A 12,247-nucleotide genomic window follows, 5' to 3' on the forward strand; every position below is an offset into this window, starting at 1 on the left:
ATGTTCATCTAATTCAAAGTATTAAAATTTTATCATTTGTGTTAACATTTTATACATAAAAATTACTTTATAATCATTTAAATAATATATTTATGGACATCAGAAGTACTCACTGAAGAAAGATAATATGATAAAAATAATAAAGCCCTAGGCTAAAAATCAAAAGATCTGGATTCTAGGGCCCTTACTGCCATTTTACTAGTTGGTATGATCATACATAGCAAACTTAATTGCCCTACCCAAATCTCACTTTCTTCATTTGTAAATGAGCATAAGGATGTCTGCCTTACCTCTCTGGGACAGTTTGCATTTCTCACCGGCATCTCCTTTTTAAAACCTACTTTTCTAAAGGGCTGATATCCAAGATCTATAAAGAACTTCTCAAACTTATCATTAGCCATCAGGGAAATACAAATCGAAACCACAATGAGATACCACCTTATACCAATTAGAATGGCAAAAATTAACAAAACAGGAAACAAGAAATGTTGGCAAGGATGTGGAGAAAGGGGAACCCTCTTACACTGTTGGTGGGCATGCAGGCTGGTATAGCCACTCTGGAAAACAGTATGGAGGTTCCTCAAAAAGTTAAAAATAGAGCTACCCTATGGCCCAGCAATTGCACTACTAGGTGTCTATGCCAAATATAGAGATGTAGTGAAAAGAGGGGGCACATGCACCCCAATGTTCATAGCAACATTGTTCACAATACCCAAATTGTGGAAGGAGCTGAGATGCCCTTCAACAGATGAATGGATAAAGAAGATGTGGTACATATATACAATGGAATATTATTCAGCCATCAGGAAGGATGAATACCCACCATTTGCATTGACATGGATAGAACTGGAGGGGATTATGCTAAGTGAAGTAAGTCAAGCAGAGAAAGACAATTATCATATGGTTTCACTCATATGTGGAACATAAGCAATAGCACAGAGAACCATAGGGGAAGGGAAGGAAATCTGAAGGGGGAGATATGAGAGAGGGAGATGAACCATGAGAGACTATGGACACCAGGAAACAAACTGAGGGTTTCAGAGGGGAAAGTGGTGGAAGGAGGGGATAACAGGGTGATGGGATTAAGGAGGGCATGTGTTGTGATGTGCACTGGGTGTTATAAGTAACTAATCAATCATTGAACACTACAACAAAAACTAATGATGTACCATACAGTGGTTAACTGAACATAATAAAAAATAAAAAATAAACTAAATAAATAAAAGAAAACCTACTTTTCACACCACCATTCTTCTCTGGTTCTCCTCAAATATCTAAGTATTCCTTCTCAATCTCAATTGTTCCTTCAAATACAGGTCTTCTTCAGGGTGCAATCATCATAATTTCCTCTGCTCATTCTATGTATACTCCTTGGGTAATCTTATCCATACCTACGTCTTGAGCTACATATATGCTGATGATTCACAGAACATAGTGGCTGTTAAGTCCTACACCAAGGTGCCACTGGCCATCTCAAATTCATCATGTCCCCAGATCAGACTAATCCTATTCCCCTTCCCATCCTGTTCTTCCTTGCATTACTTATCTATTGTCAGAACCACAAAACCTCAGTGACATAAAATAAATATTTATCATTCACATGAATGGGAGCAGCTGGAGTTGGCTAGATGTTGACATTGGTTAGATTTGCTCAAATGTCTGGGCTTGACTGGCTGTAAGATGGTTTGGTTTGGCTGACTGGGCTGGCTGGGGTATCTTGGCTTTGCTTCATATGTATCTTATCCTCTAGTGGGCTGGGCTAGGCATGTCCTCAAAATGATAGCAGATGCAAAAGAATGGAAGTTCAAGTATAGAAGAGCTTTTCCAGCTTCTATTTATAACATTTGTTAATATCCCAGCTAATCACATGATGAAACTCACAGTTAAGGGATAGAAGTATGCCCACTCACTGTAATGATACATGGCAAGGGAAGAATTGGGACCAAAAATGCAAATTACCACACCCCTAGTTTCCCAAACTAATGAACTAATGGTATTACTTTGGGAAGCAGCCTTAATTCCTTCCTTTTCTTTACTATTTATATCTCTTCACCAAATTTTATAGATCCTCCCACCGAAATAATGCTGCAGACCACCATCCATTCTTTTTTTTTTTTTTTTCTATCTAGTATGGCCATTCTCTTTAAACAAATTTATAATTTTGGGAAGGGGCAGTGTATTAAAAAGACAGACCCAGTTATCCTTTTCCTGGCAGAGATGAGAGAGAAAAATACAACATGCTGATTAACATCAATTTTTATCTCCAGCTCTGAGATTTCAAATGCCCACTTGACATTCCTCTTTGGAAACCCAATAGATATCTAAACTATACATGTTCAGAAAAGAATAATCTATACACCCAATATGTTCCTCCCCTGGTCTTCTTGATTTCAATAAATTGCACCACTTTATACCTAATACTCAAGATCTACAAGTCATTCTTGATTCTTCTCTTTACCTAATCCCCCCACAACTTACTTACTAGCAAAGCTTGATGGTTGGGCCTCCAAAATAAAATCCCAAATTCACTTCTGACCAATTTTTGTAGTGTGGCCTGCCTCTTGCCTGTTCTTCCTATTTCCATTCTTCCCCCTCTCCCACAACCATGTTCCACATATCAGATGGAAAAATCTTTCAAAAATATAAGTCATATCTTATTACTTCTCTGCTCAAGAACTTCTAGTGATTTCCTATTGCTGTAATAATAAAATTTCAAATTCTTTGATGTGGTTTATAAGGTCATATATCCTCTAGTCACTGTTTACTCTGCCATCCATCTCATGTTTTACTCTTCCCTCTTACAGCCTCCTTTCTGTTTCTTAAATATGCCTAGTGACTTCTCATCTGAGGATATTTGTAATTGCTCTCTCAACCTTAGGACTTGTCTACCTCTAGTTATTACCTGTTGGGGTCTTTGTCTTTCACAATTCAGCTTTATTATTACTCTTCAAATAGTCTTCTCTGAGTTAAAATATTAATTAACTACCTATCCTCCTTGAGTTACACATTATTGTATTTCCTTTGTAACACATCAGTTAATGGAATTACCTTTTTTGTTTATTTCTTTATTGCCTGCCTCCCCTGACTAGAAAGTAAGCCCCATGGGTGAAGTAACTTTGTCTTCTTTATCATTATCTTCTGTGTTTAAAATAGTACTTGGTACAATGAAGGTGCTCAATAAATATTAAATGATTGAATGAATGATGCACAGGGACACATGCACTGCCAGCTAGATCAGGCTATTGACACTATTGATCAATATGGGGAAAGATGGTATTTCTACTGATTTGGTCATCATCTCTTCTCTCTCCTGGACTAATGTAATAGACTATTAATGTTTCTCCCCAGCTTTAGTCAATTCTTCCTTCAGTTAATTTCTAACCTTTCACTAGAATTTGTTGATGTTATTCTCCTCCTCCTCCTCTCTTTCTTCCTCATGCCCAAACCCTCCTTCTCTGTTTATCCCTCCTCTTTCTTCTTCTTCCTTCCCTCTCTCTTCCCCTCTCCTTCTTCTCTTTTTTTTTAAATAGATTTATTGAGGTAGAATTTACATAAACTGCACATATTTAAACTTTACAACTGATGACTTTTGACTTATTTTTATGCTCATGAGACATCACAATAAAAATAAACATATCTATTACCCACAAGTTTCCTCCCGCTACTTTGCAATCCATCCTTCCCTCCCATCTCTCCATTCCCAGACAACCATTCATTTGCTGTCACTAAAAATAAGTTTGCATTTTCAAGAATTTTACATAAATAGAATCTCACCATATATATTTTTTTAGTCTCACTTCTTTAACTCAACGTAATTACTTCTAGATACATCTATATTGCTGTATATATCACTGGGTCTTCCTTTTTCTTGCTGAGTAGCATTTCATTGTATGGATATACCACACTTTGTTCTGATGGATGGGTTATATGCAGTTTTCCAGTGAGCATACACTTTCATTTCTCTTGGATAAGCAAATATCTAGAAGTTGAATGGCTGAGTTATACAGTAAATATATTTTAATCTTTTAAGACACTGTAAACTGTTCCCTAAGTGGTTGTACTTATATCTGTGAATAAAAACACAATTTTACTTCCTCCTTTCAATATGGATGTCTTTTATTTATTTTCCTTTCATGGTTGCACTTGTTTGAACCACCAGTACCACAGAAAGAACAGAAGTGGTAAGACCACATATCCTTGCCTTTTCCTGATGTTAGGAAAGAAACATTATGTTTTTCACCATTAGGTATGAAGTTGGCTATAGTATTTATAAAGGGGTGTATATGCCCTTTTTTAGATTAAGAAAGTTCTACTCCTAATTTGCTCGAGTTTTCATCATGAATGGATGGATTATGAAAATTACTTTTATGCATCTATAATACTCTTTCTAAAATATAAATGTAATCATTTGCTCTCTTGCTTAAAGCCCGTCAAAACCTTCCCATCACCTTTAGAATAATGTCCAGGTTTCTTATCATAGTATGTCTCTCCCACCACTTCTCAAAAGATACCCTGTGCTATACTGCCACCAAGCTACATACACAGTTGACCCTCGAGCAACACAGGTTTGCACTGCATGGGTCCACTTATAGGCAGATTACATATATATATATATATATACACACACACACACACACACGAATATGTATATATATGTATACGTATATGTGTGTATATATATGTATACACACACACACAGAGTACGGTATTGTAAATGTATTTTCTCTTCCTTGTGATTTTTTTAAAAAGATTTTATTTATTTATTTGAGAGAGAAAGTGAGAGAGAGAGAGAGAGAGAGTACAAGCCAGAGGGAGAGGCAGAGGGAGAAGCAGATTCCCTGCTGAGCAGGAAGCCCAATGCAACCTGCAACTCAGGGCTTGATCCCAGGACCCTGGGACCATGACCTGAGCCAAAAGCAGTCGTTTGACTGACTGAGCCACCCAGGCACCACTTGTGATTTTCTTAATGACATTTTTTTTCTCTAGTTGACTTTACTGTAAAAATACAGTATATAATACATATAACTTAAAAATATGCTTTAATTGACTGTTTATGTTATTGATAAGTCTTCTAGTCAATAGTAGCCTATTGTAGTTAAGTTTTGGGGGAGTCAAAAGTTATATGTGGATTTAACTGGGCCAGGGGTTAGCACTCCTAACCCCCATATTATGCAAGGGTCAACTGTAGTTTTATGAATGTATCAAATGCTTTTTGAGGCCTCTGAATTTTCTCAGGATCTTATTGTCTGGAACACCATCCTCCTCGCCCCCTAACCCTTAAACCTCTCTTAAATACCCAATATTCAAGTGAACTCCAGCTGTCTTCTTTTAAACTCAACTGAAACATCACTTTGTGATCATTCCTTCTTCAGCGTTAAATCTGTGTTCATGCCTCTATTGTTGACATTACTACCTTGCATATAATTATTTATTTCTTTGTCTCCTTCTTCAATAGATGAGTGAGGACAATGTTTGGCAAAATGCTTAATAAAAAGTAGGCCCTTGATATAAGTGAAATAACACCTGTGAAACTCATTGAAGACTGGGAAGTTTTACAGAAAATTTCTTCATAAAAAGCTAAGACATTATTATTTTTATATTATATTCTCTTGCAAAAAATGTATTCTTTTCTAAAAGTGACTATGCAATGCAAATATTTATGAGATCCATATTACCATGAGAGTATAATTATTATCATCATATCTCTGCTGATGCATTAACACCTAAAGCCAACATCAAAATCTAGCTCTATATGGTCCACCAGGGCCCCAGGAGGATACTTTACATACATTTACAAATATTTATTAATTTAATCCTCATGAAAACCTTGTAGGCAGGTCATGTTATTATCTCCATTTACAAATACGAAAACAGAAGCACAGGGAAATTAAACCATGGAGCTAAAAGTAGCAAATCTTGTCTTTCAAACTAGGCAGCTGGGCTCTATAGCCTATTCTTCACTTTCATAATATATTTAATAATACCTTTACAAAGCGCATAGTAAAGATACCATTTCCAGTTTTCTTTAGCTATGTTAACATAGTATAGTTATATCTAATTGTGCTGCATACAAAAAATAAGTATGGCTTCCAGATTCCCCACAGTGGAATTACAAATATATTATGAAATACAAGGAACACAAAAATGTTTCTTGTCAACTTGAAATGTTCACTGACAACTAATAACTCAAAAGCAAAGGCTTTAAAAACACTGGCTTAAAAACTTAACATTTCTTCAATTTAGCATTTTAGGAAAAACTATCAAATAGAAGTGAGCTTAAAATAATTCTATGTGATACATTGGGTTTTATATGTACATACTACAGTTATAAGGACATTGCCGAATCCTTGTATATTGGGTGTGTGAAATGTTCCATGAAACTAGAATACTTGTATAGACTTCACTTTGGGATAACAGAATAATTAAGAAGGAGTAAACATGAAAAACAGGAGTCTCAAATAGCCTGCCAAATTAAGTATCCTTAATAATATCCCTGTTAATAATTTAATATAGTTTTGAAGACAGTAATGACTCATTCAAGAGACTACATGAAGTAGATTACCTGCAAATGGAACAGAACTTTTTTGTTTTTTTCTATTTCTGATGTTTGTGATTGTTGTTGCTTTGCAACTTGCTCTACCGCATCAGTTAATGAAGATGTGCCTTGCTTAACCAGAGCTAGACAAAAGAATAAAGTACATAATAAAAATGTAAGTTATAGACCCTCTGAGAAAGTCATTGTTTCTTCATTCAAAGTCATGAAAAATGTGATGTTTCTTATAAATAAAGTAGATTTAGGGTTGGTGATATTTTCTTTCTGACTATAAACAAAACCAAAATCAAAAGCCATAATAATACACAATTCAGAATTGCCTACTATAATGTTATATCTGTTCCTGGATGGAACAGTATAAATATTTTGATTGTCCTCATTTTTTTTATCCAGACCACTTACACATATGTATAATTACAGTGCTACCATAATAACTATATAGCAATTATAGTTGATGAATTTTCATTATAGGCTCGCATTCTCAGGTTGTTATACCTTTTCTAAACACCACGTAAGTTTCTTCCTGGAGAAATTTTATAGCTTCCCTCTATTCTATTTGGCTATACATTTTAACACAATTATCCTATCATACTACCTTTTTGTTGCTGCTTATCTTTTAACTATTTATTTCTTAAGATTGCTTCATTACCTTCTTCAGGAATTCCTTGACTCTTCCTTTCTTTGTTGACTGACATTCTACTTTGTTTCTTTCTCCCTTTTTGGTTCACCTTCTTTATGCCTACAAAATAACCAACATTGATAATTTTTCACTCTTCTTTGTTTTTCTTTTTTTTCCCCTGTCATATATCCTGGTGATCCTGAAAGCAAATTCATTGTCAAATACCTCACAGGGATGGCAATGATATTTCATCATTGTTCCAAGAATTAAAACACAATGGTTAAGTGAGAGAGTTTTAGAGGAAAGTAGAATTGTATTTGAATCTTTGTTCTCCTGCTTTCTAGCTTTATGATCTTGAGCAAGTTCCTTAACTTCTTTGATCATCAGGGTCCTCATCTGTAAAACCTTACAGGACTGTCATAACAATTAAATTAATACATGTAGAATGCTTAGTTAGCATAGGACCTGACATATATTGTGAGTAATTAATTATTATGGACTCTGTCTAGGGTTTCCTTTGCTAGTTCCTCCTCAGTTTTCTCATCTATGTCAGTGTCCCAGTGCTAAGTCCTCAGTCCTCTTCTCTATAGTCACTCTTTAGGTGATGTCATCTAGTTGCATAGCTTTAAAATCCACTTATAGGTTTTATCTTATTTATACCTCTAACGTGAACATCCTTCTTGAGCTCCAGACTCATTCCAAATTGCCTGCTTGGTATCTTCACTCGGATTTTTACAGTAATTTCAACTTAATATATTCCAAACTGAACTCTTGATTCTCTGTTCACTCCATCACCACCACTAAATCTGCTCCTTCATGGTCTCTTCCTTTCAATAAATGACAAGTTTTTCTTGTTCAGGCCCAAAACCCTGGGGACATTAGCAATGAGGTCTCTAGAAGAGTGTTGAGCTCATGGAAATTCAACAAGACTTGTGCAAGATAATCACAAATGAGAGCTCATTGTTGATGTTTCATAGGCCCTTTGGGAAATCCTTTAAGACACTTTCCAAGTATGTGGCCCAGGACTTCTCCCCAAATTGTTTACTCAAAGGACAAGCTAGAATCTTGACTTTTCTCTTAAATGCTGCATGCACTTCTTTTAGCAAAACTTATTGGTTCTACCTTTAAATTATATTGGAATCCACTCACTGCTTGCCATTTCTAAATAGTATCTTAGTAGAGACACCTTCCCTGATAACCTTCTTTAAAACATGACCTCTCTTCCTTCATTTTCCATTTCCTTACCCTGCCTCATTTTTTTTTAAATTAAATTAAATTAATTAATTTATTTGACAGAGAGAGAGAGACAGCAAGAGAGGGAACACAAGCAGGAGGAGCAGGAGAGGGAGCTGCCTCATTTTTCTTAATAGCATTTGTTACCACTGATATTTTATATACATTTGTTTCTTTTCTATCTCCTTTTACTAATGTAAGCTCCATCAGGGCAGAGACCTTAGAACAGTGCGTGGCAGTTACTTAATAGATGTCTACTTGTAGTCTATCTCCACTCCAATTTACCCTGTTCTAATGATAGAATTATGCTCCTAAACTACTGTTCCCACCATGTCAACACCACGGCCAATCTTTCAACTCCGTCATAGATGGCATCTTATTTAAGAAGTCTTTCTTGATCTTTCTTGGTAGATATGATCCTTTCCTCTCTTTAGTGCAATTGTTTCTATATCTCTATTATACCATGATAACAGTTTAGGTCATAGAGTAAGATAGAGCTAGCTTTGGGGCGCCTGGGTTGCGCAGTTGTTAAAGCGTCTGCCTTCAGCTCAGGGCATGATCCTGGCGTACCGGGATCGAGTCCCACATCAGGCTCCTCCGCTATGAGCCTGCTTCTTCCTCTCCCACTCCCCCTGCTGTGTTCCCTCTCTCGCTGGCTGTCTCTCTGTCACATAAATAAATAAAATCTTTAAAAAAAAAAAAAAGATAGAGCTAGCTTTGAACCCAGTTTGTACCACTTACTAGTTTATTAGGTAAATTCTTTCCAAGCTGGGCCTCAGATTCTTTATCTATAAAACAGAAACAATAGTAATACCTGTCTCATTAGGATTATTGAGAGGACTAAATGAAATAATGGATGACAGCATTTAGCAAATTCCTGCTACTCAACAGTTTTTGTTCTTATTATTTCCATTACTTTACACTGTATTTCCCCATTAGACTGTAAGCTCCAGGAAGACAAATTTAATGTCTTATTCATTTTTGTAATCCCTAAAAAATTTGATGAAGAAATCTAAAAAATGAAGAAAATTAGATTTATATAATAAAAAATAACAGAACTGGTACTTCTTGAGCTCTATTTCTGAAGCAACATAAATTGAAAAACTCTTGGGTGACATTTATTTAAACCAACTATTTGTGAAAGGATATCTACTGTAAAATTGGGCAAGTTTTAGGGGCGCCTGGGTGGTTCAGTTAGTTAAGTGTCTGCCTTTGGCTCAGGTCATGATCTGGTCATGGGTGGGATTGAGCACCAAGTGAGGCTCCCTGCTCAGGGGTGGAGTCTGCTTCTCTCTCTCCCTCTGCACCTCTCCCCATCTCCCCCTTCTCCCATGCTCTCTCGCTCTCAAATAAATAAATAAAATATTTAAAAAAATAAAATTAAATTGGGAAAGTTTTAGTTTTCTTTCTGGATCTCTATTATAGAATGGACAAAAGATAAAAATGAAAACAAACTACTGCCATCTACTGATAATTCATTACAATTGCTTAAATCAATGAGTTTAGACTAGACAGTATCAATCACTCTTTCATTCAAATCACATATGTAGGTACATATAATATGCAAGGTATTGTGAGGAATACAAAGATGAATTAAGTGACTTATTAAAAAAACCCAATATCTACAGTTTCCATTGTAAATGTCCAATTTACATATAAAATAATCATTTAGAAAAAACACTTTGAACTAAAAAAATTAGCTTTACAGAAAACAATGTAATGCAGATACCATATTAAACTACCATTCTTTTATAACTATAGTCAACATTTATTGAATACTTACAAGTAATTAGCATTTTTCTAAGTGCTTTTAAATGAATTATCTTTATTTTCCCTCAGAGCAATCCTATAAGCTAGATATTATTTTTACTTATATTTTGTAGATGAGTAAACTAAGACTTGGAGAAATTAAGAAATTAGCCAAAGGCCACAAATCCAAGAAGTAGGAAGGATGGAATTTGAAACAATTAGGATCCAAATTAACATTTATTAGGCACTTAATATGTACTAAAGCACAGGAATAAGCATGATTTGTGCATCATCTGTTTTGCATTGAAGAGGCAAGCCCCTATATTTGACCCTTGGGAGAATTTAAAAAGGCCATGATTCCAGCTTTTGGAAATTCATCATCTGGTACCTCCTCTAAGTTAATGAGCAAAATAAAGCAAGGTTGTCAAACTACTCTGGGGCTTTTGAGAGTTTTTAGCTTAGAAGAATTAAGAGGAGGCAATTGTATATGTGCACCCATGTCACATAAGCACTGTTTTTCATTCTGAATGGGAAAAGCTGTCATGTGAACCTGATAGGTAGTTAAAGTAGTTAAGTTTATAATTTCATTCTAGCCTTTTAGAATAGACACATTATCAGAAAACAGATAATTTTTCCTTGTGTGAAATTGTTTTCTAAGTGGGGGGGGGGGCTTAATATCTAAAGCTGATATTTAACTGAGAAAGCTAAAAAATTAGCCTGGGGAAAGATGAGATAAAAGGGTTCCCTGGTATCAAGCAAATTTTAAATTATGGTCTACATTTGTCATAAACATGATGAAATCAGATTTGAGTCGTTCGATCCCAACAAGATAATAGTGGGGGAAAATGTGACACACTGTACAAATGAGAATAATACACATTTCAGAATAATACACTTTTCAATCACATGTTTTCAAGAGAAGTTACAACATTATCAGAGTCATCCAAAGGAATTAATTAATCGAATCATTAAAAAATTATTCATACCTATTACATACTTGTGTGTTAGGATCTGCTAGGACTAGGCATTACTCTCTTCTTTGACTAGGCAATGAGATTAAGGTTTCAGGATGCTGAAAACGAAACAAAACAAAAAACTCAGAGGATTTGTACTGTTCCTTAACTTCCTATCAAAGACAATACAGGCAACATTAATACATTATCCACATTGCTTCTAGCTTTCTACCAAAGGTGAGATTTCTCTGAATGTTCTGATAGTACTGGACTACCAAATGTGTCCTTTTAAAGTGTAGACATATAGAGAGTAATCAGCAGCTTGAATCCAAGCTTTAAGGGATGACTATGCCACTGTTTGAAATAGAAATGATAGCCTATGATGAAATCCAGTCATAACCTACCTGCTTGTTTCATCGAGAACAGTAAGAAGCAAGGTCTTCTGTTACTCTACAAGTAAGCATGATTTCTAAACCGTGAGGAGCTTGTAGTAGGTTGAATGGTGCCTCCCCCCTCCCCACAATATGTCCATGTCCTAACCTCCAGAACCTGTGAATGTGGTCTTATTTGGAAAAATAGTCTTTGCAGATGTAATTAAGTTAAGTATCTTGAGATGAGATCATCCTGGATTTAGGCTGGACCCTAAATCCAATGAGAGGTAAGAGACTGGCTATGCAAACAGTGGCCAGACCATATATAAATACAGCACTCTCACCCACAACCTGCAGCAACCAATTCAGGAAACCAATCCGCTATCTACAGTAACCAGACTAGGAAGCCATTCCTGCTATCTATGTCAGACTTGTAGGAAGCCAGACTACTATCTCTAATGAAAATTCCAGAAGCCAAACAATAAGTCCTGTAACAATTGGCCCCAAATGACCAGTATTTGATGAATAACTAACAGCTTCCCTAATTGGGGCCAATCAGAGGAAGCCAAAATGTACACTCTTAACCAATCACATAGGATGCCCCGCTTCTAGTCAGCCTACCTACAGCTTCCCCATGCCAATAGCCTCCGATCAGGGTATACCTGAAGATTTCTCTTTTTTCCACTATTAAAGCTTTCTAACCCTGCCAATACACAAGTGATGGTGGCTGACAACCTTGCCAAAGCAAACTCTGAACAAATAATCTTTG

At 35.8% G+C, this 12,247-nt stretch overlaps 1 protein-coding gene across 1 annotated transcript in view; it reads right to left on the reverse strand.

Moving 5' to 3' along the window:
• Positions 1-9,064, reverse strand: part of CCDC122 (coiled-coil domain containing 122) — a 32,876-nt gene extending 23,812 nt beyond the window's left edge. The window contains exons 1-2 of the mRNA XM_057308466.1: positions 7,203-9,064; positions 6,563-6,678 (exon numbers count right to left, since the gene is read on the reverse strand). Coding sequence (XP_057164449.1) covers positions 6,563-6,678; positions 7,203-7,248 — 162 coding nt within the window. The 5' untranslated portion in view covers positions 7,249-9,064. The remainder of the gene's footprint in view (positions 1-6,562; positions 6,679-7,202) is intronic.
• Between the last annotated feature and the right edge of the window lie 3,183 nt (positions 9,065-12,247).

This window comes from Ursus arctos, unplaced genomic scaffold, assembly GCF_023065955.2.
Source record: "Ursus arctos isolate Adak ecotype North America unplaced genomic scaffold, UrsArc2.0 scaffold_10, whole genome shotgun sequence".
In the NCBI taxonomy this organism is placed as follows: Eukaryota; Metazoa; Chordata; class Mammalia; order Carnivora; family Ursidae; genus Ursus; species Ursus arctos.